The following is a 27,417-nucleotide window of genomic DNA, read 5'->3' as shown; positions in this document are numbered from 1 at the left end:
GCACCTTTGGAAATCAGGTCATTTTTATGTAGGTGGCTAAATATGGATTCAAGAGCATGGTTTTATGTTTGAAAATTGTGGCCTATGGCAGTCGATTCTGTGGAAGAGTAAAAGGACCAGATCCTCAGCTGGTATAAATCAGCACAGGTCCTTTGACTTTAATAGATCTGTCCTGATCTACAACAACAGAGGGTACGTCCAGACTACCCGCCGTATCGGTGGGTAGCGATCAATTTATCAGCGATCAATATATCGCGTTTCATCTAGAGGCGATATATCGATCCCCAAACGCACTCCCCATCGACTCTGGAACTCCACCGGAGCGAGCGGCGATAGTGGAGTCGACAGGGGAGCCGCGGATGTTGATCCCGCACCGTGAGGACGGGAGGTAAGTCAGAATAAGATACTTCGACTTCAGCTACAGTATTCCCGTAGCTGAAGGTGTGTACGTTACATCGACAGCCCCCCTAGTGTAGACCAGGTCTGAGGATCTGGACTGTGGTCTGCTACTTTACTCCCATGCACGCTCAATTTAGTGCACGCAAAGCCTGACAGTCTGACGCCTGGTCTACAGTAGGTGGGGGATCAACCTAAGATATGCTCCCCCGTCGATTCCGCTTCCGCCTCTCGCCACGGTGGAGTACAGGAGTCGACGGCAGAGCGATCAGGGATCGATTTATCGCATCATAAATCGATCCCCGATAGATATGGAATCGTACCCTAAGATGTGGGAACTGAAATCTAGTACCAAGTATGTCACCACTTAGAGAATCATTTCTCTGGGAAACTCTCCTTTAATTTAATATATCTGAGTGCTGTCTGCCATGGTGATTCACAAATGTAAGATCACTGTTAGTATCGGGCATTTCTTCAGGGATGAACTTCAATTCCAGACAAACATGTACGTGTTTGTAATGTGAACAGTCTGCCCCAGAACGACTGGCAAAAATCAGGTTCATAAGATGTCAGGTATAGGAGTTATTTTTAGAAAAGCTTTCGCCTGTGTTAAATATAGAGGGCCAGTTTCTAAACCAATGTAAATCACCCTAGCTCCATTGAAACAAGTGGAGATGCATCAGTTTACCCCAGCTGTGAATCTGGCCTATACTGCTGTGTCAACAAAGATAACTAGCAGGAACCATGTAAATATATAAAATATGTTTTTGTTTAGACATGTAGGGCCCAATCCTATCATGGTCAGTGCATTGAGAGGAGAACAGGATGCTGGTAGATACACAGAATTGCTACAGTGAGGGCATCATAGAAAACTGTCAGACAGAAGAAAGGTTAATAGATATGTTCTCTGCCTCAGGAATCCCACCTCCCACTGCAGGATTTCTTGTGCTGGGCCAGTGGGGGGGAAGGGATTTCACAGTGGGATACATATGATTTCAGCCCTCAAAAGAAGCATTCTACACCATGTGTGTCATTATGACCACAATATATGCACTAGCCAGCTGCAGGACTAAGCATATGACCTACTCAGCAGACTGTGAGTGCATGGGGACATGGTGCATGGGCTAGTGCAGTAGTTGGCCTGTTCTTAGCTCTTCCTGTAAAGCTACAAAGCTATTCTGCTTGCAGAGAGTAAGAAGCACCCACCTTAGCTTCCCCCACCTCCTGCACCTGTGCGCACGCACGCACACACAAACACAAAGGTAGGAGCTGGTTCTGAGTGTAGCCATGTGTGCCATTTAATTTTAGCCAGATGTTCTGTAGCATTTTAACTTGTTCACCTTAAAAACTACTTACACTGAAATTGTAGTGTTAAAGTGATGCTGCCTGGATGTCCTATGTGCATGCGGCCAACACCAACACTGCTAATTTTAGAAAGCTCACGCCAGTTAAATTGAAACAATTACACCCAGCAAGATATTCCTCTCACAAGCTGCATGCCTTTCTCGCACTGTGGAGCTGGCTCTGAGGCTTTTTAGCTGGTTGCTTGAATTGCATCAAGCTAGACCAGCTTAACAGTCCACATCCTGCTGGAGAGGCTAAACTTTAACATGGAGGATTATGTTGCTGATTAGCATTTCCAATAATCAAGTAATTGGTACATTATATAATCTAGAGTCTTGCCCAAAAAGGTCACACTTGCACTGATTCCTTTTTACAGCCATCCATGTTGCTATTCCTCAGATTCTGTCTGCCTGCCCAGAACTCTAGCATGGATAGATCTGGATTATTTCCATCAATAAATACAATTTGATAGGAAACTAAATTCAGGAAAAGTTACGTATTAGGTCACATATGTTCAGATTTCCCAATTAGGGGAGCCAGAGGGAGAAAGAACTTTCAGGACCGTTTCTTCTAACAAGTTAATGAGATTCTGGGACCAGCATAATAATTAAACTGCCAGGGCTCAGGTCAACAAAAATAAGGGACCAAATCCTCCCTTGTGTTGTTTATTCCTGCACAGGGACAGGGAAGCTGAGTGTGTTCATCTGTACATGTAGCATTTCCTCATCCCATTGCCGGGGGGGGGGGGGGCATTATCTCTACCCTCATCATGGAACAGGTAGGGGGGTTAGGCAAAAGAGCTTGTGGCTAGGGTCATCAGCACAGAGACCATGTGCCTCAGAATTGCCTTCTGTTCACACCCACAGACACCTATCAGAAAAACGCTCGAGAAGTTGGTTACAAATATATTCGGGGACTATCTTCCTTTTAAATCCAACAGTGCTATTCAAGTTAAACCATAGCCATGGAAGCAGCATCCTCCAGGCCTTTTCTAGCATGCCTTCTGGAGGAGCTGAACTGCCATGGCCTCCCACTGTCATCTGTTGCTGCGGAGTCGGGATTCATAGTGAGAAGGAAGAATTAAGCTAAAGGTTATGGTATCAACAGTAACATATGCAGTGATTGCCCACGGGGCATGGGGTTGGAGGCTGGACAGCAATGTTTTGTATCTCCATGCTCAACCACTCTGTACCCACAGAAGATCACCCCTGTGGAATGTTCACAGAGGGGCTTCTTGACATTGGAGACGGGGGGAGGAAGAGGAGGGGAGAATGGCACTGGGGAGCTGCCACAGACCTGACATCACCCTATGTGGATTGCTGTCTTTTTATTTGCAGTGGCAAAGGAGAGTTAGCCCCATTATTGGGTTCTATGTGACGTGAAATATTCAAATAATCTCAAACCCAGTATCAGGTTTGTGTGTTTTACCACCCACTGGCATTTCACAGAGACCATGGCGTCATTTGGCGGGAGGTGACTATTCACATCATTTTCTTCTATAGGGTGTTTGGGGCTATGTTCTTTCGTTGGAAATACATAAAGATTCTGCCTTTGCATTTCTTTTGTGCAACTTTTTTTTTTAAGTCACTGAAAACCTACCAGTAAAATAAGTGACAAAAACAAAGAAACAAAGAAATACCGAACTATATATACACATCTTTGTGAACAAGAAAATGATTACTCATTCTGTAATTGAACTGATAGTTTTCAATGCTAGACATGTTGATGCTTGATGAATTTAAGAAGTGGGGGAAACAACAACTGACTCATGAACCATCCTTTTTTTGTCTTTTGGGTACTGTCTGTCTGAGCTCAGGTTGTCCAGTTTCTGTGTGGAATATTATATGCAAAGGTATGTCACATACAATAGTGTCAGCACCACAAACAGATAAACATCTGAATGAAGCCAGAGCTTTCTGAGCTTACAGTGCCATAGTCTGACTGATGTTAAACTAAAGTGAATTGAGCTCAGGTATAAACATGGTATAGACATTGTGGATTGAGGTAAATGGGGTTAATGCAACAGGCATGGGTTAGTCTGTTAATAATTAATAGGGAGATAGTCAAACAGCAGTGTTCCCTATAGATCAAAGCACTGTTCCGATATAAAGCACAGTTGTGTGTATGATTACACAGTTTGGCTTGAACAGTATTTACTATGATATGAGCTCTGAGCATAGCACAGGAGTGTTTGCAGCAAAGATCTTGATGCTTTAATAGCAAGGTAATATAATATGCATATTGCAAGGTCCATTTGTTTTCCCTAGCTGTGAGGGACTGAAAGATCTTAAATATGTTTTCAGCTTCTGAGTTATTATATATGTTAATTTATTGGTCCAAGAAACTTACAGGTGTAGTCTATTTAATAAGTGTATTTTTAAATGTCAGTGTGTGCCTGGAGCATAGGATAGGGGTTCAATTTCACTGAATGAGTGTGGACATTAAAATAAGTAAATAAGTACTCTGTGTGAGCAAAGGGAGAGCTCATTCTGTATTCAAAGCTGTAAGAGCAAGAACAGTAAATACAGTGGTCCCCATATTAAAAGTTAGCATTTATCACATCACAGTGTCTGTGATTGTGCACTTATTCTCTATTATTAGCATAGAGGAATATTGCAGTATCCCAGGTACCACAACATATTAATTGTTAATGGATACTGACCTGTTAATGGCAACTTCTGTGAGTCACTATTGTACTACAATGGACAGCACAAAATATGATTTACTGGAGGTTATGGAATACTCTACAGATTGTAATAAAATTTGGCATGTCACCAACCCATATCCAGCAAATCATCAGCATTTGATTTCTGAATGGGTTCTTGTAACACTCGCCGCTCCCTTTTTTTCTTAAAGAACCTCTCCAATCTCATGTATCTAAGGGAAATGCAATTACATTTGCACACACACGGTTGAAGCAAGAATAGACATATATTAAAGTATTAATTTTATAAAGGTACTGTTTTGTAACCAGGACTCAGTGAATTGAGGGGTTGAAGGGAATGGGTTGCAGAACTTTTTTGCCTCTGGATCGCTGTTTCACCTCAGGGGGGTGGAATTATTATTTATTATTTATATTGTAGTAGAGCCCTCTGACCTCAGTCAGGGACCATAATAAAAAATATAAATTTGAAAAACAAGTGCTAAAATGCTTCTAGAAGTGAGAGAGAGATGGACTGAGACAGGCATCTGGGCTTAAGGGAGCAGAGTTCCATGGGGGGGAGGGATAGCTCAGTGGTTTGAGCATTGGCCTGCTAAACCCATGGTTGAATTCAATCTTTGAGGGGGCCACTTAGGGATCTGGGGCAAAATCAGTACTTGGACCTGCTAGTGAAGGCAGGGGGCTGGACTCAATGACCTTTCAGGGTCCCATCCAGCTCTATGAGAAAGGTATATCTCCATATATTTATTTTTTATCCTAAAGCCCACCAGGACATAAACATCACTGCCTATTAACCTCAGACAAGATGGTAAGATCCCCAATGGGAGATGGTGTCTAAGCAGCTTGAAGTCAGTGTATTACTCTGAATGCAGGTTGGAGTAATATGATTGTGGTTAACCAAAACAATGAGTAATCATGCATTGAACTAGCAGCAAGCAGTGGAGTTGGTCTGCTCTGCTGAGGGGGAATGACGATAATTAAACACTGTGGTCATGAGGACATGACTTGCTAGTATCCAGTTGGGTTAAATATTTAAAACCAGATTGACTGCTCAGACCTAGAAGTTGTGATAGGCAGAGATCCACTAGTTCAGACATACACAACACAAGAACTTCACAGCCAGCACCATACCGGAATGTTCTGTGAGCACAAAGCTGAAGACACTGCTGATGGGGTGGAGGATTGACAGATACAAAGATAATACAAGACAAAGACAATATTAAAAACATAAATAATAATATTTTCTCTTTTTTCATTAATAAATTGGAATCTCTATCTTTGTTTTACAAAAGCCATATCCATATGAGTTTGACTTATACCTGAAAACACTGATATTCATTCTATTCACACAGAAGGCAGTAGTGTTTACACAAACCTTTACTTATTCTGATTTCGAATTCGGAGACACCTCCTTTTCAATGGTGGCTCCAGATCCTCTGGCCCTGTGCTGAGTATTGGTGTTGAGATTATACACGGTGCTATAGCAGTCTTTTCTGCTGGTTTTGGCACAGGCTGGATCACACAACCTGTCTTGGGCAGCATTCGCAAAGCATACGCATGGTCCTCATCTGCAGGGTTGTTAAGGTTGGGGTCTTGCTTGTCTCCCACAGTGAGGGGCTCTTCCCCAGTCTTCTTGCCAGCCTCGCCTTCTAGGTGGCAGTTTGATGCACAGTTGTTCTCTTTAACAGATTCCAGCTCACTCACTGCTGGCTCTTCTTGTGGTTGAGGCTTTTTCTGTTCTGGGGATTGTTCTGAGTTCTTAGAACCCTCTGTGCTCTTTGTGCCATTCACAATGACATTGCAAACTGCTGCACTAGTTTCTAGTCCTGAAGTGCCAGAGGCTAGTGAGACAGGACCACAGTGAGCTGGGTTGCTGCAAGGTAACATTTTTGTTTCAATTGGGCTGCAATTGTCCCTGCAGTGGTTGCAGTTCCTTTTATCTGAGCTACTAAAAGCCAAATTTACAACACTGTTAGGTTCACGTTCAACTTTAACTTGAGCATGTAAAGCCCTGTGGATAACATTGTGTAGCCTAGACCTGTGACCTACAGTTAGGTCTATCACACCATCCTGTGGACCCTGTAGTACACTGGGAAAACTAAATTTACTGTTCATTGGACTACTAGGTCTGACAGTCAAATCAACAACTTCATTTCTACAATGCTCCTGAACCACTGGAGCTTGATTTAAGGACTGGCCCGAACAGCTAGGTGACGAGTCAGAGGATTTAGAAGGCCCTTGCTTTGAATCTCTAGGGGACGTAGAATTATTTGTTGGCTTTGCTCCGGCTGCATCACTGGAGGTACTTGGAATGAAGTTTTCACCATTGCTGGAGAAGCCATTGGGGGGCTTGGAATCATTGATGTGAGGGATGGGAATGGGAATAGGGATAGGTACAGGCAAAGGAACAATGACAGGATATGGCACTAAGAGGGTTGGGGGTGGCACAAGTGGGGCAAGAGATGGCAATCCAAAGTTCATCATCTGTGGCATAGGCATAGGACCATTTGGCATCATGCTGACAGGGGGAAAGGGAAGGCTAGTTAAAGGAGCTCCTGGAGGAGGAGGCGGTAGTAACCCTGGGGGATTGCCAGGCATGGTAGGTGTTGTTGGCGGATGAATATGAGGTGATAGCATTGGCCTGTGCATGGGGCTGGAGGTGGGACCCATATTTCTGGGACCACCTGGTGGTGGACCAATTCCAGGAATCATTGGATTGGACAAAGGGCTGTTAGGATTTGAGGCATGATGAGGCGGCCCTCGAATAAATGGTGGACGGATTTGCTGCATAATTTGCTGTTCCATGAATATGGGCAGAGGAACTGGCCCCCGGTTTGTCATCACCATGGGAGGACTTCGAGGTGGGACACCAATTGGAGGCACAATGCTAGCAGGTGGCTGAACAGAAACTGGTGGAATATTTGGATTCTCATTGATAGGAATAGGTTTGGGAACTGGTGTGGGGATTTTAGTGACAGAGCAGTTGGCAGTGTCAGACGGAGAGGCAGTGGTAGATGCTGATGGTCCAGGGCCTTGAATTTGGCCAGCTGCAGACACTGGGGATGGGGCCTTTCTCCGAGCATCTGCTAGCGGTATATTCCAAGAATCTGGAGTCAGCAGCTGAACCCCAGTGCCTTCTGCTTTATTTTCGATTGGAGGATGTAATGTGCTGCACAGTCCAGCTGGAAGATTGGCCTGTGTCTCTTTGTAGAAAATGTCCATTTTGTACTGATTGAGACATTTTGCACTGCAGAACTGAAGCCTTCGTTCCCCGTCCCCAAAATCCAGATACTCTTTTGTGTGTCTTATGTGCTTACACCAGTCACATACCTACAACACAGTAACAAAATCAAAACAGGTAAGAAAAGTGATCTTCTGTTTTTGATGTAATTTTAATAGTCATTTTTCAGTGCTTTCTAAATATCTGATTTATTTCTCTAACTGGGACAAATTAGAAACATCGTGTGAAAATTACGTTTTATTTTTTTTTTTTACATCAGAATATAACTGAACTAAATGTCCCAAACTTTTATGGCCCTCCTATTCTTAAATTTGTCTTATACAGTACATTAAATATTATATATCCATACTGTGGAGGAGATCCTCAGCTGCTGTAAATTGGCATAGCTTCACTGACAACTTAAGCCAGCTGAAGATCTGCCTCTGTGTGTGTGTGTGTGTGTGTGTGCGCGCGTGTGCTCATGCACGCATATGTGGCTATGTACCTACATGGTACCTAACCTACGTGTTCTTTGACATGTTGAGTAGCTACACAGTAAATACAATCAAGAAACAATTTGAAAAGGATCCCAGAAAGTTCCACAAAAATGACTGCAAATAACGTCTGCTAAGCTACAGCACCTTGTAACATTTTACATTATTAACTGTGTTAGATAATAAGTTGGAAAGGGAGACTTATTTTAAATGGTATCAAAAAGCAAAAGCACCATACATCATTTGCTATGTGTTCCAAATAGAAACTTGGAAATAGTCATTAAATCTGTATAAGGTTCAGATATTCCCAACTTGTGATGTTTCGACAAGCTGGAATTATTTTCTGAGCTGTTTGCCCACTCTTGTTCACTAGTCACTTTGTGTAAAACTTCTTGGCAGACGAAGTCTTATTTAGCAACTTTTCAAATACTATAGCAAAAAGTTAGTATTACAGGCTTTTTTTTTTTTTCCATTTTATTCTTTTCTGCGCTATGACTGGCGTGATGAAGGCATTGCCAATTTTTTTTTTTTTTAAAGTAAGGCTGCAGAACTAATTAAGCTGTGAAAGGCTTTCCGAATTGTAAACCACTAGACACCAAAGTTCAAAAAATAGTCACTCTAGGCTTCAGAATCCATTACTTCAGAGAAATTATTGTGATTTCATTAACACATTAATTTTGCAACACCAACAGCTCTCACAGATGGTGCAGACATGATCTACAATTCAAATATGACTCTTGTTTGCACAAATGCAGTTCCTTCATATGGCATTTTAAACAAGAATTAATATGAGTAATCTTGCCATAGCTATAAACAGATAAACAGATGTCAGATTTTTCAGTGCCTTACTTTTTGACAGAATTTTACATACACAAGCCATCCCACCATTTTTTACCATTTACTTGAGTTCTCAAAATATTCCATACACAGATATTTTAGCGCTCTCTATAATCAGTACGTTGAGCCTCTGACCATGTCAGAATACAGTACTATATTGGGTGTATTCTTACTTTTCCAAACAGTGTTTTTAAGATGACTGTCTTTACACACATATATATATAAAAGAAAAGAATATCACTGTGAAATGGCAGCTTTAAAACGATAATTAATTTTAATAACTATTGGCCATATAAACAATTCAAAACAACATATGTCGGGCATTTGATTACTCATCTCATTTAACTCTCAGCTTTCTTTCAATATAAACAGTGGTGACATTTTAGAGTATTCATATATATATATATAGACATACACACACATCTACATACTATAGTATTTTTTTAACTATGCAGCTATTTGGTTATCTCTTTTTGGTCACCATTTTTCTCTCTCTCTTTCTCTCATACACTCTCTAGCTCTCTTTTTATTCACTCATGAGGTTTTCATCCTGACTCAAAGATTTAAAAAGTATTAAACTAAATGATCCTTTGACTACTAAGTCACCTCTGAAGTCTAGAAATCAATAGGCCAGATGGTCAGCCAGTATAAACCAGTGTAGCTCTATAGAAGTCAAAAGTGTTACACTAATTTATACCACCTGAGGATCTGGCTGTATTTTTGCCCTCTTCACATTCCCACAGAGGATACCGGCAAAATGGGGCAATTTTCTGAAGCGAGAAGAAAGTTGGGCACAAACCACAACTTCCCCCTAGCTCCAGAAATCCCTTGTACTGAATGGGGAGCTGTGGTTACTGGGAAGGGGGTAGATAGCTGCCAAGAGAGAGCTGAGTGAGGAACTCAACATAGGTCATTATCCTCATTTCCTCAGAGCAACTGGGATTCCTATAGTGTACTGATTCCTTTGCTGGGATGGGCGTTCCTCACCCCCAAACAGGAGTAGCTGCCATGGAAAAGCATATAAAAGCTAAGGGAACCATAGTGCCAAATGGGGGCTGGGACGTAGTGCCGAGTATTGGGGCCAAACCCTGTCCCCCAACAGAATGATCCAGTGAAACCCCACAAACTGAACCTGAGGCTTCTTTGGCCCTTAGAGTTTTTCAGGAAGGAGAGAGGATTTGGCTCTGAGTCTGCACTTAGTTAATAGGAGTAGCACCTGCAAGATTTGGCCCAAGGTAATTTTTGACATAGAGTTAGCCAAAATGGTATTCACATTCCATGTATAGAATTAGGTGTAAAGGAGTAAGGTGCCTCCTTAATCTCCCAAGCAGGCTACACTTCCCATGGGCTACAGCTTGGGGAGGGCACTACTCCCTCTCCTGCACAGATAGGTGAGGAGAATATTGATTCTGTCTCTACTCCCAACTCACTTCTCAGCAGAGTTGAGCTAATGCAGAGGGAATGTAATCTGCTACTGATCTAGATCAGCAGTAGAATACTTCCTCCTCCTCCCAATGGAGCAAGGGAGAAAACAGGGCTCCACATCACAACTCCCTCTCTGATCTGCTCCTGGGATTGTGTAGCTATGTGCTGACCCTTATTCAGGGCATATTGTAAAGCAACAATCTACTCCTAAAGACTTCAAGACTGTAGGAAAAGAAATAATTGAGAAAAATAGGAAGGGGTAAAAAAAAGCTTCTTTATCTTTCTACGGAAGAGCTCAGTGGCTTTAGCTAAACAGATTAAAAGAAAAAATACATCAGAAAACTCCTGGCATCTTTCTAATCGTTTAATTTTATTGGTTATCAGTTGAAGAGTTCACTTAAATATGTCAGTGTTTTATTGCTGTATTGTTTGTCTCCAAAGGGTTCCTATAGCACCTGCAGTTAACAAATATTTTCTCTTCTCTGCTAAAATATTTAGAAATCTGGCTTAGAAATTTTCTACTGATTTCTCCTGTTTTCAATCACTCACTGAGGTATAAGAAATGCTCAAGCCAGTCTACCTCACTCACACATTGATCACAGCCCGTTTAGTATATTTTATCATCAGATAAAATTAAAGGCACAAAAGTTAGGTGGAATATTTCAGTTCCTGTGAATGTTCTAGATAGACCAATGTCTCATAATTATCTAACTGAATTTATGCAACATCCCGAAGCGTTTAGGTTAAGGTAACTGATATCTGCCTATCTGAAATACTTTGTGGGGAGGGGGAGCAGTGTGTGTGACTGCTTGGTAAAATTACATCCTAGAATATCATGCTAAAAATGGAGAAAAACAATCCTTCAAAGGGGGGGAAATTACTGGAGGAGAAAAATGTCACTTAAGAATTAATGTATCAAGTCTGTCTTACAGGATTGATCATTTAAGATGAGGTCAATGAATTTATGATACCAGTGGCTATATCACTCAGGGTAATAAAACAGAGCAATATCATTCATTTTACATCTAACTAATGACATGCTCAAAGTAATTGCGGATTTCTTCCAAGAGCCAATGCTGATTACGTAAAATGTGATAGCTAGGTGAAACATATCTATCTTTCAGTTCAATAAAATAACATTTTCCTACCTGTGAAATATACAGCAAGTGTCATTTTAACAAAAAGGAACTTGCATTATGGATTGATCCTCTGTGATAATTTTTACAAGCTGCTTGAAATCTGTGTGCCCTCTTTTCATTTTCTTTTTTTATTGCATTATCTTTTCCTTTTATTGTACAGTCAAGTGAGGAATTAAATTGCTACAGAATGTTTTTTAACAGCTGTGTGTAAAATCCTGTAATCCTTATGCAGGCGAGTAGTCCCACAGTCCTCCGTGGTATTGCTCATGTGATTTAATGCTGCAGGATCAAGTTCTTATGGCCTGATTCAATGCCCATAGAAGACAATGTAAAGACTCCCATTTACTTCAATGGGCTTTAGTTCAGGCCCTCAGTGCTAGCCTCTGCTTGTGATGAAATCAGTGGGAGTTCTGCCATTGATTTCAGTAGGGTCAGAAGCAGGGCCAGAATATTTTCTAAGTAGCTGCACAGTGTTCTACAGATATAAAATTCAGTTTATCAGGCTAACATAAGGGAATGCAAAGCAAAATGCTAAAATGATTATATATGTAACCTTTCCCAACAAACCTCTACAACCAACCATTTCCAGGTGCATTTTCTATTTGCAAATTTCTAATAAAAAGGGATTTGAGGCCATCAAATTAGTGCCTAATGAATAATGTGTGATAATGAAAATTATGGTGATGAATAGTCTGATCTTACAAGGCGCTCACTGCCTCTTGAGCACCTTCATCTCCCTTTGAATATCCTTCCAGCATCAATCCCTAGATCCAGCTAGAACATTTCATATCTCAAATGCCATAATATAAGACCTGAATGACAGAAAGATCAGAAATGAGATAAATGCATATCCCATTCGACTGTAACACAGCAACCCTCAGGAAGATTAAATTTACCTTACTGAGGCATGTCCAATTCTAAACAACAGAATGAACATTTCCTTTAGTACATTTAATGTACTTATATTTTAGTGGCAGGATGCCAATGTACTACTTATCAGCTCCAATGGCTTGATATCATTCAACCTTTTCCTGTGAAATGTGTGGCATTCTACACTACTAGACCACTCGGAAGACACTGCATCAGCAGAAATACTACTCTCTCTTGGTATGGGAACACGAAAAAAAACAGAGCTGTGGGATCCTATAACTCTTTCCATCTTGTATTTCTCCAGAAAAAGAAAGAAAGCTATTCATGTTGGCAGTCAAGCCTTTATTTTGATAGAAACATCCAAAGTGGAATCCAAAATTTGCCATGAGGTTACCCACACAAGCACAATGTACACATTCTGCTGCTCTTAAACGGATATGCTTATAGCCCTGGGCCCAGAATAATTAATACTTTAATCAGCTGTCAAATGCAGGAGTGAAGTTCATCCATTAGTGTAGCCCACCACTAACCTCTAGGCAATAACCTGGTATCAGACACTATTACATTAAGAAATAAATTTGCTAAAACCTCTCTGTCTGTGGAGATATTTGCATCAGCCTAAGAGAAATCACACATTAGTAACACTCAAACAATACAGCCACAATTAAAAAGAGTATCCAGGCGTTATCCCATGCTTCCACAGTATTTTGCATCAATGGCAGCTCCTTGTAGAGCTTAGACAGAGAGAAGAAAGGGACCATAAGGGGAAAGATGATCTGCTTTTCTGCTTCTCCAAAACCAGACAATGGGTAACAAAACTTCCTTCCTTGGTCAGGGAAACACATATACTGATATCAGTGCCAGATTGTCTAAGCGAGGCCCTCAGGATTGCGCCTATATCAAACATGGCAACAGCAAAAGGCTACAGCCTGTCAAACGATTTTGGAATAATATCACACATTTAACTACATTTACAGGTTACCTTGTGCTCCCCCTGTATCTTTGTTGTATGCAGCTAGGATGGATCCTGGCTCCACTGATGTGAACAGCAAACTATTGATGTCAGTGGAACCAGGATTTCACTCAGACGGTAAACTCTTTGGGGCACTGTATTTATGTTATATGCATGTAGTGCCTAGCACAATAAGGCCCCAATCCCCGACCAGGGCTTCTAGAGGACTATTGCACTACAAATGATAAATAGCAATAGTAATATTTAGAGCCCACTGCAGAAGGTTCTGTTGATCTCTATAATTCTGAAGCCACAGAATTGTTTACAGATTAGGCCAGTTGGGTGAGGTGCCTCTAACACAGGGGCGGGCAAACTCTTTGGCCTGAGGGCCACATCGGGTTTCCAAAATTGTATGGAGGGCTGGTTAGGGGAGGCTGTACCTCCCCAAACAGCCAGGCGTGGCCCGGCCCCCTTGCTGACCTGCTTCTCGCCCACTGATGGCCCCCCTGGGACTCCTGCCCCATCCATCCCCCTGCTCCCTATCCCCTGACTGCCCCCAGATCCTCCACCCTTGACTGCCCCCTGCCGCCCCATCTAACCCCTCCTCTCATTCCTGACTGCCCCCTCTGGGACCCCTGTCCCATCCAACCACCCCTGCTCCCTGTCCCCTGATTGCCCCCAGAACTCCCGCCCCTGACTGCCCCCCGCTGCCACATCCAACCCCCGCTCCTTCCTGACTGCTCCCCTGGGACCGCTGCCCTCATTCAACCCCCCTGTACCCCCCAGTCCTCTGACTGACCCATCCCCTATCCACACCCTTGCAATCTGATGACCACCCCGAACTCCCCTGCCCTCTATCCAACCCCACCTGCTCCCTGCTCCCTTACCCTGGAGCACCGGTGGCTGGTGGTGCTACAGCCGTGCCACCCAGCGCACCAGGACAGGCAGACGTGCCGCCCGGCTGGAGCCAGCAACGCCACCATGCAGCACAGAGTACCGGGTCAGACCCGGGCTGTGCAGCCGCCCAGAGCCTTGTGCTGGTGGCACAGTGAGCTGAGGCTGCAGGGGAGGAGGAAGAGCAGGAGAGGGGCTGGGGACTAGCCTCCCGGGCCAGGAGCTCAGGGGCCAGGGAGCAGGGGCCCACGGGCCACCTCTGCTCTAGCATCTCCACCCAGCCACACAAATCCTGTGTTGGTGCCTGATAATTTCATTCTGGCACCTTGTCTGCCTTTTCCTTCCACTCACAGGAAGGTTCTAGCTGTTTCCTTTGACCATGCCCCACACTGTATAAGAGTCCCTGAACTATGAGAAGTAGCTACCCAAACAGCTTGGCTTCTGACAGGAGGAATGAATCCTGAATTCTACAGGCCAGTTTTCCCCTTCTCATTAAGTTATTAAATAATCATCCTGGAAGCCTAACTTGCCAACACTGCTCCAGTTATATGTACCCTGCAGATTTTCTAAACCTCACTTGGCCCAGTACCTTGCCCTCCCATTGTCACCCATGGTTGTCTTTCCTTTTACCCAAATCAGGGCCCCAGCTCCTTCCCTCTCCCTCCCCACACAAAGCTACCCATAACTCTCCCAGAACATACAAAGAGAGGAGGCAGGGGCCTCCCTCACTCTTCCACTGTAGCCAGAAAGGCCACCACCCTCTCACGAACACCTTCCCAGCAACCAAAAGGGAGTACGTTTGTCAACAAGGCCCCCAATTTTTACATTCTGCCAATACTGGATCCTGCAGCAAACTAGAAAGTAGTAGGTGGCTTGAAATGCACAGAGAACTGTTCACATATAGAAGTGTCTAGTAAATATTCAAATGAGTCACAATCAGGACTTTTGCATATAATTCAATACACCTCGTTTTTCAGATATTTTCTTATTCACAGAAAAGCAAGTATACTGCAGAACCAATTGTGCTGATAAACTGGGGAATCTTGCCACAGAAGTTAGGTACACCATGCCAGAAAGTACAGAAGGCCCTGACCAGTGGCCCTCTGGGCTGCGTATGATGCCTTCACAGCAGGCTCTTGAGGAGACAAACTGGCCTCTCTGATGGACAAAAAGCAGCCCTACTTGCTCAGGAGTTACGGAGCAATTGCAAAGAAAGTGCCATGCACAGCTCAAAAGGAGAAGCATGTGGGCTGGCTGTGGGGGGAAGCCTATTTTGCATGTGAGGGGTGTCTCTGCTGCTCACCATAATCAGCAGTAAAGGGTCTCCAACCTCCAACCAGAGAAGAGTGTTAGGAGGTCCCACTGCTGTTGCAGAGGTCATCATTGAACAAAGTGAGGGCTCTCGTACTCCCCATCACCACTAGGTTTTGGAAGAGTAAAATGGCTAAAGCCTTTGCTAAAATGGGCCCCTTTTTTTCTCCCTGGCTGAGTTCTGCTACGGAGCTGCCAGCCAAGATAATATCTCTTGGCCCTATAGCTCTTTTAAAATTCTTCCCCAGCTGACTGAGCCCAGGCCCATTTTGATGTATAAGGGAGATATCACCAAAGTTATTCCCATGAGCCTGACTGCCATAGGAGGAAAGTCTAACAGGGAAGTAACTTCTTCTTGGTGAGTTATGGTACCACATGTGATGGTATGGAGGCTGAATGTGCCTGCACCCAGGCAGAATCACTTGCATGACCCAATCCTTAGATTATACACTCTTTGGGCCAAGGGCCGTCTGTTACTCCTAGAGGAATTCTGCGCCAATGTGCATGCACAGAATTCATGTCCCCCACAGATTTCTTTGCTTCACCACAGAAAAATGACTTTCTGATAGGGAAGCAAAGGGAAGCTGGAAAAGCAGTCACACATCACTCCCTAGCTGTGCAGGTACATCGTTTCAGGCACCCAAAGTAGCCGGCGGAGAGGTAAACCACAACAGGGCTGGAGACACCCCAGCCAGGGGCTACTCCCATGAACTGGGATCAGCTGCTAGTCCCGGCTGGGCTGGAGGCAGGAGAGGACCAGACTTCCTCTTCCCTTGCAAAGAGTGGCTGGGGCTGTGTCAGACCCACCCCCAGAAACCTCCCCCCGCTGCAGGAAGCTCAGCATCCTCCCTTGCTTCCTGCCCCCATCACTCCTCAGCTGCAAGGGGAGGGGTCATTGTACAGAGAGCTACTCACCCATCCCCCCAACGCCTGTGCTTCTGGACCTCCAGTACCCAGACACCCCTGCCAAGCCTCACCCCGTACACCCAACCCCCCCCCAGTCCTCCATACCTGAACCCCACCCCACTGAACCTCAACCCCTACATCTGCAGTCCCCATGCACCCAGACCCCTTGCCTCCAGACTCCCACCCCTGCACCCAGACCACCTTGCACTGAGCTCCCTGCATTCAAACCCCCACCCTGATGCCTCACCCCCTGCACCACCTTAAGCCCTTACAGCCAGACCCCCCACACCACTGACCCTCAATTAGCTGCACTCAGACCCCGACCCCACCAAGCCCCACTTCCCCAGCTGAGACCCCCAGACTCAGACCCCTCTGCTGAGCCCCAACCACTTTCACCTGGAAGCCCCAATAGAGTCCAATTGCCCCTGCACCTGGACCCCCCCCCCAACAAGTCTCTGTGCATCCAGATCCCCCACACCTAGACACCCACAGCACCCAGACTGTCCCACACAGAATCCTCTCACCCCACACCTGGATCCCCCCACACTTAGCCCCTCCACACTTGGATCCTGCCTGGTTGAGCCTGCCTGCCCGCCCCATACCTGGTGCGCCTGGTGCAGAGAAGCAGGACCCCACGGTGTTTTGGGGGTTGGCCCAGGCCTTGTGCTGTGTCAGGGTCAGGTGCAGCCTCACCACTGAGTCTGTGTCCCCAAGGTGAGAGGTAGGGAGTCTGCAGGGTGATCTCCCCCCTTCGTGCAGCCAGTGACCTGTGCTCCCCACTGCCATGCTGACAAATAAAACGTGCAGAACTTTAAAATATAGTGCATAGAATTTTCAATTTTTTGGTGCAGAATGTCCTCAAGGGTAAGAATCTCTTCATCATGTGTGTATACACACATAAGCAGCTAGCACAACAGGAGCCCAATGCCCTAATCACGCTCTATCAGACAGTATCACAATGCAAATAATAACAACTCTGAAGTTTGTGCTGGCACTTCAACCATGACCCTAGGCACCTCACTAGAGGATTCCAGTTTAAAGCTGCATTTGTGGTAGGAAAGCCTCGAGTCAAATTGGAAAGATGCCATTGAACTGTTCGTAACCAAACATACAGCAGTTTGGCTGACAGAAAGATCACTCCAGCACAATAAAATTTCCTTTCAGTGTTTCCTGATTCCGATGAAAAATGAGTATTAAGCAGTACAAACTAGGGCACTGAAATATGTCAGTTGCTGTTTGTATAGCTTGCCTCGTATTGCTGAGGGACTGGAGCTCGTGCAGGTGTCTGCACAGGTGAGCTGGGTTGGAGTGATGCAGAGGAGGGGAAGACCGGGTGAACATGCTCGACCCAGAGACAATGGCAAATAAAATGGAGGGAATAATAAAAAAAATCAGGATTTTCCCATACAGCTGACCTGTAATTCATAGATTTCTGTTTATTTTAATGATGTTTTATTCCTTCCAGTGAATTTAGTTATGATGAAAGGTGCTAGACTGACAACCCTGGAAATTTAGGTCTCCTAGTTATTGACAGGATAGATACAGCCTAGCCACTGGCAGCTCAAGGCTTCCTTTCCATACCCTGCTGATGTGTCTCAAACCTCAGCTAAAGGGAGCAACTCTAGGGGAGAGAGGGCCCTTCAGACTCTGTACTCTGCCAGCATTTGGCTTCTCAGCTGAGGCTAACAGAGAAGGGTGGTGGAGGGAGAGAGAGAGAGAGAGAGAGTGTGTGTGTGTGTGTGTGTTTGTGTGCGCCTTCACTAGGAACCACACCGAGGCCACTAAGCTGGTGTGAACCGGCATAGCTCCAGTGGAGCTACGCTGATTTATGCCCACTGACAATCTAATCCATAATGTCTGTTTAAGATAATGAAGTGGATACACATATTTGTGCATAGGTATATAACTAATGTTTTTAAAAGTATTTGCCTGGTGTAATGTTATTTCACCTATTTTCCTACTGCTATCTATTCAGTGACATGAATTACTTATAAGAATCTGAATGTGTGGCATATCTTCTCAATGTTGGTATGTAACCCAAGAACTCCCATTGTGTAACTAAGGCCCTGTGTACATTACAATTAGTACCAATTCACAGAACCTGGTTTCAACGTAAGTGTAACCAACCTCTCTGACTCAGCTGTAATTAAAGTGAGATATGGCCTGAAATCCTGTCAGTACTCTGAGTTTAACAATTCTGGCAACAGGCATATTCTAAAGCAGTCATTCAGCACAGTTCTCCATATTTGATCACCATTTTCCAACATGGTGATTGCAAGGGAGATTGTAGCAGGGTTTCCCTGTCCAGTGAGGCTAGGGATATTTTTTAAATAACCATTTCAGCTGAAATACTGCTATAAAAGGATCCTAAAGCAGGTTCTAGCACGCTTTAGGAATGTGGGTATAATACAGTTTGAAATCATATTAGGTGTGAATGCAAACATGTTATTACATTATTTGTAGCTTTGCATGAAACAGTTTACAAGACAGAGCATTGCAGTGGCCTGTAATTTAAAACTGTCCTGTGACAATTTTAAAGTCTAGATACTACATTATATACTACACAGACATACATTTTAAAGAGGAAGAATATGAGGATTGATTTTTTTCTTTCTCCTCATTTTATACAACTCCCACGTCCTGTTGGTGATGTGACTCTCCTCACTCTCTTCTCTTCGGATCTTTACCACAGTTTTCTGAGAGGGGAATACTGGGTCATTTAAATGTGAGACCCACTCTGTTTCCATTTTTCATTCTAATTAGGCAAAAGTCTATGCTACATGAAGCATAAGGAGAGAATAGAGCTATTTGGTAATTAATTGCTAATGATAAATTGATTTCATTTTTGAATGACTGCACTTGTCATTTGTGGTATTTAAAACTTACTCTATTCAAAGCCCTTGTGTTTCTTTATAGGGGGGAGGAGGGAGGCTCTTTTAATGTTTCCAGTAAAAAGCAATGAATGTAAGCTATGTGAATACCCAGTGGAAATCTAGGTGGTTCTTATTTCATCACAATGGCTGCATATCTGATTTTGTATATAAACAGCTGAGCTCTGTTTTTTCCAACTCCAGTCTGAGGCTTTGAAACTGAAGTAAGAACTTTGGATCTGAAACCACCGGTGAAGCTCACAGTATTTGGAAAGCAAGACTTCAGGGAAAATGAATGTAGTGTGTAGTGGCATTCACCAAGAAGAAAGTACCAGACATCTTCCTGTCTAAAATATTATAGAATGCAATTGGTAATGGCATTTAAACCTTACTCTTTCATGTGAGGCTGATATACTTCTAGAAGAGAAAATATCCTAAAAATAATAAAATAATAGCTTGCTGAAGATGTAAAGATAGCTGGGTGGAGGCTGGGGGCGGTTAAATACTGTCAGCAGGACAACTTGGCAGGAAGAGTGACCAAGTGCTGGAATGATTTTGAACGTCTGTCTCCTGAACTGGAAGAGTCTAAGACAGTTGTACAAGCGCTGCTCTCAGGCTAGCTTGGCAGAGTGCATGCAATTTACATCACTATTCTTTGCCCCATAGATGCTAATCCTTGAAACTGCACTATGAACCAAAATGCACATCACAGGATTCAGCCCAAGTAACTGGTCTCTGTGCTGGCTGGTTCCCCAGGATTTGAGGGGAAAGAATCCTTCCTTTGGGCTGTGGATGAACAGAGGAGCCACTCCGTAGCTTCTCCTGTAGTAGCCCTTACGTCTGTTGCACTTCTTTCCCCAAGAAAACTTGGCTAATGGAACTTATTTCTTACTCGTGAATCCATGGCCCTGCCCTATCCCCAGATGGGCAGGTTATAGGCAAATCATGCAGAGCAGAGTTCTACAGCACAGAGGAGTTCACAGCCTCCGTACAATTTCCTGGTATCCTTGCAGGGACAGGGAAGAATTTCCCCCTCTGAGAAACAGAAATTCCAGCTTATCCATCAAGCCACTTATACACTCACTTTAAAACTTATTTTGGAAACACCCCTAAAGAAATGATCATTCCATTGTCGGATCTGATGTGTTTGTAAGATGAGAGGCTAGACAGACATGGCATAAAGAGACTAGAGGGCGAGGGAGAGTCAGAGCTGCTAAAAAGGGGGTTCACTCTGATTAGCAGTTTTTGTGATTCAGACCCTAGCCCACAAGGAACTCGATCAAGGGCAGATTTTTCAACAGCACCTAAATGACTTAGGAGCCTAAATTCCACTGAAAGTTAATGAGACTGAGGCTCCTCCATCATTCAGGCACATCTGAAAATTTTACCCTCCAGCCTTCAACTTAATTCATGTGGGCCAACTACAGTTTTGCCATTGACTTCAACGAAACCGGGGTCAAGATCTTTCATTCTATGTGTTATTAAAGTTTCCTTTATCAAAACATTCATACTCACCATCATGAAATTTAGCAGGGAAAAACTAAGGGCTTGGCTACACTGGAGAGTTCCAGCGCTGGTGGTGGGTTTACAGCACTGCAACTTACTCACCGTCCACACTGGCAAGGCACATACAGCGCTGCATCTCCCTGGCTGCAGCGCTGGTTGTACTCCTGCTCTGCCTCGGGTATAAGGATTGCAGCACTGGTGATGCAGCGCTGCTCCACAAGTGTGACCACCAAAAGCACTGTAATTGGCCTCCAAGGTATTCAGAGGTATCCCAGAATGCCTGTTCAGCCACTCTGCTCATCAGTTCGCACTCTACTGCCTTGGCCTCAGGTGATCCGCCCTTTAAATGCCCTGGAAATTTTAAAAATCTCCTTCCTGTTTGCTCAGCCAGGTATGGAGTGCAATCAATCAGTGAATCTTTCCAGGTGACCATGCCTCCACGCACCAAACGAGCCCCAGCATGGAGCAATGGCGAGTTGATGGACCTCATCAGTGTTTGGGGGGAGGAAGCTGTGCAGTCACAGCTGCGCTCCAGCCGTAGGAATTACTATATCTATGGGCAGATCTCAAGGGCCATCCTGGAAAGGGGCCATGACCGGGACGCAGTGCAGTGCAAGGTTAAAGTAAAGGAGCTGTGGAGTGCCTATTGCAAAGCCCATGAGGGAAACAGCCACTCAGGTGCTGCCCCCACGACCTGCCGTTTTTACAAGGAGCTGGATGCGATACTTGGGGGTGACCCCACTGCCAATCCGACAACCACGATGGACACTTCAGAGAGGGCGGGGAGGGTTAGGGGGGGAGGTAGAGTGGGGGAAGGAAACCGAGAGTGAGGGTACTGGGGTGGGGGAGACACCCTGGAGTCCCAGGAGGCATGCAGCAGGAGTTCTTCTCAAGCCAGGAGAAGGTAGCAGTCAAGCAGCTGGAACTTGTTGATGAAGGAGAAGCAGAGGAGCGGGTTCCCGGTAAGCAGCTTCTATTTTTCAGGATGAAAATGTTTTCGGGAGAACGGGGGGTATGGCTGCATGCATGCCTGCCTACTTGTGGAGTAGCCCATTGACTGTGGTCTATCACGTTGCGGTAATTCGGCCTCGGTAATCTTCAAAAGTTTCTGCGAGTGTGGGCAATGCGCTGCGCAAGTTATAGGGAGAGCCACTGTGGTCCTTGTCCAGTCAGGCTAACGCATCCGCGCCATGTGCCGCGAGAGGTGGGGGGACCATTGTGCACACAGGCAAGCTGCATAGGGGCCAGGGCAGAATCCGCATTGCTGTGAAGACCTCCCGCTCTTCCCAGGTGACCCCCAGAGCTCAGGCGCAGCGAATATCTTCCAGGATTAAGTCCTGTGGAAAATGTTGGGAGCTGTTCAGTGTTGGTGCTCCCTGCAGCATTTTGCTTTCCCCAACACACAGAACCCCCTGCAGTGCCCTGAATAAATCATTCTCCTTCCAGGTGACCTGCAGCAGTGGATTCATTCCCCCTTCCCAGGTGACCCGGAGCAGCGAGATATCTTCCAGGATTAATTAATTCCGCAATCATTCCCCTTCACTCACCGTTTCTTTGCTGCTGTGGGTTCTGTGTGCTCTGTTTGGTATGTGGAAAGTATGCTAAAGTGAGACTGTAAACTCCTTCACTGTGATTATACACAATGCTACCTCTGTTAAATGTTTCAATTTTTGTCTTCTAACAACAGTGTCCTGAATACTCGACTGCCATATCAGCGGACTGCTCAGAGGCTACAAAACCTGAGAAGAAGCCGCAGAAAAGCAAAGAAGAATGGTGGAAGCAGTTATGAATCAGTCTGCCAGAGAGAGTAAAAAACTGCAGGCAGGAGGAAAGAGAAAGCAGGAGAAAGGCAGTGGCTAAGAAGAAAAGCACGAAGCAGCTGATAGCATCCTGGCGTGCCAAATGGACTGTATTCCAGTCACTCATAGCCATGCAGGCAGAACACTACGTGCCGCCCACCGGACAGTCCCAAAGCTTTCCCTTGTGCCCCAATGTCAGCTCAAAACCCCCTTCTCCAGCATCCAGGTTCTTACCACCACCAGCGCCCCCAACACCTGTACGTTCACCTACCAGCCCTGAGAACTATGACTCTTACCCTCTGCACTCAACCCCATCACCATGCAGCATTTTCATCCTGAAGTGCAGCAGTCATTGCACAGCACTCCAACAGGAATATTCAAACCCTGACTGTACAGTTCACCCACCCCACCCTCCTGCTCTTTTAGGTTCCCAAAATGTTATGCGTCTGTCAAGAAGTTATTTTATTTTCAATAAATGAATTCTTGGCTTTTAAACAGTTTTTATTATTGCAACGTGAAAGATACCGTAGCCAGGAAAAAAAACAGGCACTGCAAATCATTGTAACCACTGCACTTCACTCCCATGTGCAAGGCACCAAACATTACTGTTGGCTTTCAGCCTCAAATTCCTCCCTCAAGGCATCCCTAATCTTGTAGCCCTGTGCTGGGCTCTCTAGTAGCCCTGCTCTCTGGCTGTGCAAATTCAGCCTCCAGGCGTTGAACCTCAGAGGTCCATTCCTGACTGAATGTTTCACCCTTCCCTTCACAAATATTAATGGAGGGTACAGCACGCGGATATAACCGCAGGATGCTGCTTTCCCCCAAGTCTAGCTTCCATTAAGAGATCATCCAGCGCCCTTTAAACGGCCAAAAGCACACTCCCAGTCATTCTGCACCGGCTCAGCCTGTAGTTGAACCGTGCTCCTTGCTCCTGTCAAGCTTCCCTGTATACGTTTCATGAGCGGCAAGGCATTACACGGGTAAGCGGGGTCTCCAAGGATACAATGGGCATTTCAACGTCCCCTACTGTGATCTTCCGGTCTGAAAAAAGTCCCGGCCTGCAGCTTCTCTGAACAGGCCACTGTTCCGAAAGATGCGTGCATCATGCACCTTTCCAGGCCAGCCTGTGTAAATGTCAATGAAAACGCCCACGGTGATCCACAAGTGCCTGGAGAACCATAAGAAATACCCCCTTCCGATTAATGTACTCGGATGCTAGGTGGGGTGGTGCCCAGGAATAGGAATATGCGTCCCATCTATCGCCCCTCCACAGTTAGGGAAACCATTTGTGCAAAGCCATCCAAATGTCCTGCCACGTTCCCCAGAGTCATGGTTCTTCTTAGCAGGATGCGATTAATGGCACTGCAAAAACTTGCATCAACACGATTCCCACGGTTTTTTTCGTTGACTTCCCACTCCCAAAACTGGTTCGCTGACGATCGGTAGCTGTCTGGAGATTGCCAGCTTCCAGATTGCAATAGCCACCCGCTTCTCCACTGGCAGGGCAGCTCTCATCTCGTGTCCTGCGCCGCAGGGTGGGGGCGAGCTCCTCACACAGTCCCCATAAAGTGGCTTTTCTCATCCGAAAGTTCTGCAGCCACTGCTCGTCATCCCAGACTTCATGACGATGTGATCCCACCACTCAGTGCTTGTTTCCCGAGCCCAAAGTGGCGTTCCATGGTGCTGAGCATTTCTGTTAATGCCACAAGCACTTTAGTGTCATACGCGTCAGGCGACTCGATCTCATCGTCGGACTCCTCACTGTCACTTTGGAGGCTGTAAGGAATAGCTCAACTGCCAATCACGTGATGTGCTGGCGACACTCATCAGCAAAGTCCTCAGCAGCTCGGGCTCCATTTCCCACAGAATCGCGCTGCATACAGAAACCATTGGGAGACTCACAATGAGGCGCCAAACGTGGATGGAAAAACAGTGACTGCTGGGATGTGAAGCGATGCACCACGGGGCGTTGGGACAGGAAGCGGAATGACCCGCACCCTTCCGTCCCTTCCCACAACCCACGGTGCCAAAATGGGATGAGGTGCTCTGTGGGATAGCTGCCCACAATGCACCACTCCCAACAGCGCTGGCAAAGCTGCAAATGTGGCCACACTGCAGCGCTGGTAGCTGTCAGTGTGGCCACTCTGCAGTGCTTTCCCTACACAGCTGTACGAAGACAGCTGTAACTCCCAGCGCTGCACAGCTGTAAGTGTAGCCATACCCTAAGGGACTGGAAACAACAGTTAAATTACATAGGTGTAGCTCTCTGTGTTTCTGACTGTAACAGCTTCCTAAAGCGGGTGATTTTCCTTTCTGATCTGTAAGCCATTCGCACCACAAGGAGACCATTGTTTCCTCATGAAAACAGCATGAACTTTTGCCTCAAACTGCTTCTACTGCAGCCTTTCAAAATATCAAAAGTGAGGAACATTTTAAGCACCTTGAGAACATGACAAAAATTGTCAACTTTGAATACTCATGAAATAAAATGAAAGAAGGTCACAAAGTAACAGCTGGAAAAACATTTCTGGAATCTATAAAGCATTCCTCCACCACGTGCAATGCCTTCAACTGCTCTGGTGCAGGAGTAGAAAGGCACACTAAGAAAAATCCCCAGAAGATAGTGGAAACTCGTTTCTTTATTCAGGATGAAGTTCACAGAGATGTCCATGCAAGGCCCTCTAACCACATATGTTTCTGCTGCTCTTCTATACAGGGCCGGCTCCTGGCACCAGTGCAGCAAGCAAGTGCCTCGGGCGGCCAACGGAGAGGTGCAGCATGTCCAGCTCTTCGGTGGCAATTCGGCGGCGGGTCCCTCAGTCCCTCCAAGAGGGTAGGACTTGCCGCTGAATTGCTGCCGAAGAAGCGGCGGTGGTAGAGTGCCGATGGCAGCTTTTTTTTTTTTTTTTTGGCCGCTTGGGGTAGCAAAAACACTGGAGCCAGCCCTGCTTCTATAGGAGTCAGCATGTGTGGATGGCTGTGCAAGGATGGTACTTCATTTCCTGGGTACTGAAAACGTGGGGCTCCATATCAGCCCTGGTTTGGAGCAGCTGTTGGGGCCATCCACGGGGGAGGCAATTGATCTGCACTTATATGGCTCCAGCAGCCCCAAATTCCTACAGAAGAGGCATGAAGACTTAGCAGCTGCTATTCCAGATAACAGGACTGAATATCAGCTGCAGAAGGTCTGTACTGCAGCCCCAAAGTTGACCACTGGGTTGAGGGAATGGATTCTACATTTGCTATTCCTTGCAGAATTCTCTGCACCAAGCCCTAGTAATCAGGAAGGGGAAGTGAATTTCACCCTAAGAATAATTAGTGTTGAAAATGTATTAGATCATTTCAAGAACTGGGAACATTGCTAAAAATGGGGAAATTGAAAGGTAAACTGGGAAGCAGCCAACTTACTAACTCCAAATTGTTTAATAGATGGCTGAGATCTCACCACAGGACAAACACTCAAACCTAACAGTTTTGTACTGTCAAATTTTTAGATAATATTAGAAAGCTGATAAAAGATTTTTATTCTGTAATTAATTTACTCCTTTAGTCAGCACCTGAATAAACATGTTCTCCCTCCTTTCAGTATAAAACTTTACTCTGGTCCTACAGCAATATAACATTTTGAGATGGAAAAAACTCCACGTGGCTCATCTGTCTAGAATTTATACCTCGTAATGTCTTTTTCTTCTATTTATTTTTCTCTAATATTTTCTTTTTTATTTCCAAGTGAATATAAAAATAACAATCCCTTCTCCAGTATGTTTCCAATATCTCATGAGATGGTTGACAGGAATATAAATGTAATAATGAGGTGGTTTGAGGGGCAGGTTAATGTTTTTTGCTCTCACATGATGCTTTTAGCCTTAGGCTTTGCTTCAGGCTAATACCACTTTGTCTGAGCCAAAATCACCAATGAACACCCATTAAATCAGTCAAACTTAAATGTACTATTTACTGAGTGTGGTGAATAACACTGTAATCTAAGTTTGAAATACTGTAGGTCCATAGAATAGTAAATGGAAATGTAAATCGAGACCTTGATAAATCTTTGTGATTTATCAGTAATGAAGAATTCTGGGCCTAATTCTCCCATCACTTGCATAGGGTTTATACTGGTGTAATTCTCATTGACTTCAGGGTAATTACTTCTAATTTATCCCAGTGCAAGTGAGAGGCTTGTGGACAGCAGACTCTGGGTGCTGTTAATGGTAATTCCATCTATCTATTTAAGTCGGGGATCTTCAAACCTTATCAGTAGTACTTAATATTTGTATTGCAGTAGTGCCTGGAGGCCAGGGCTAGGCATGGTACAAACACACAACATTTTCATAGTGTGGACCACAACTCAAGAGAGTCTCATAGTGCCTCACCTCCACACCAGCACAGACCACGTCCCCTCCCATTCCAAGCAGTTGCAGTTGTGGAAGATAAATACTGGGAAGTTATTTAATGTATTTTTAGTAAAGCTGGATGAAAGTTGTTGACATTTTTCATGACCAAGCTTTGTTATTTTTCAGCCTGCTAATAGAGTAGTTCAGCTCTTTCCAAAATTGGACCATCAAGAATATACACATTTTGAGAACTATTGAACTAGGTTCTTCCAATGGTGCCCATCTCCATGTTGCCTTAGAACCTGCTACAAAGCATAAAGAGAAAGCCCACACTCCGAGGCCCTCTTTAATTTTGAACAACAGGGACCTGATCCAAAGCCCATTCAAATCAATGGAAAGGCTTCCATTGGTCTGAACGGGTTTTGGATCAGGCCTCAGAATTGTCACACTGCCTTGCA

The 27,417-nt window shown here is 44.9% G+C and overlaps 1 protein-coding gene across 2 annotated transcripts in view; it reads right to left on the bottom strand.

Moving 5' to 3' along the window:
• The window catches only part of SOBP (sine oculis binding protein homolog), a 143,586-nt gene that overhangs the window by 11,612 nt on the left and 104,557 nt on the right, over window positions 1–27,417 (bottom strand). For both annotated transcript variants that reach the window (XM_075063872.1, XM_075063873.1), the window contains one exon: window positions 5,778–7,732. In XM_075063872.1, the coding sequence (XP_074919973.1) occupies window positions 5,780–7,732 (1,953 nt within the window). In that variant the 3' untranslated portion in view covers window positions 5,778–5,779. The remainder of the gene's footprint in view (window positions 1–5,777; window positions 7,733–27,417) is intronic.

Source organism: Chelonoidis abingdonii, chromosome 3 (assembly GCF_003597395.2).
Source record: "Chelonoidis abingdonii isolate Lonesome George chromosome 3, CheloAbing_2.0, whole genome shotgun sequence".
In the NCBI taxonomy this organism is placed as follows: domain Eukaryota; kingdom Metazoa; phylum Chordata; order Testudines; family Testudinidae; genus Chelonoidis; species Chelonoidis abingdonii.
Note: the sequence above shows the minus strand (reverse complement) of the source record. Positions and strands in the feature narration are given on the sequence as shown.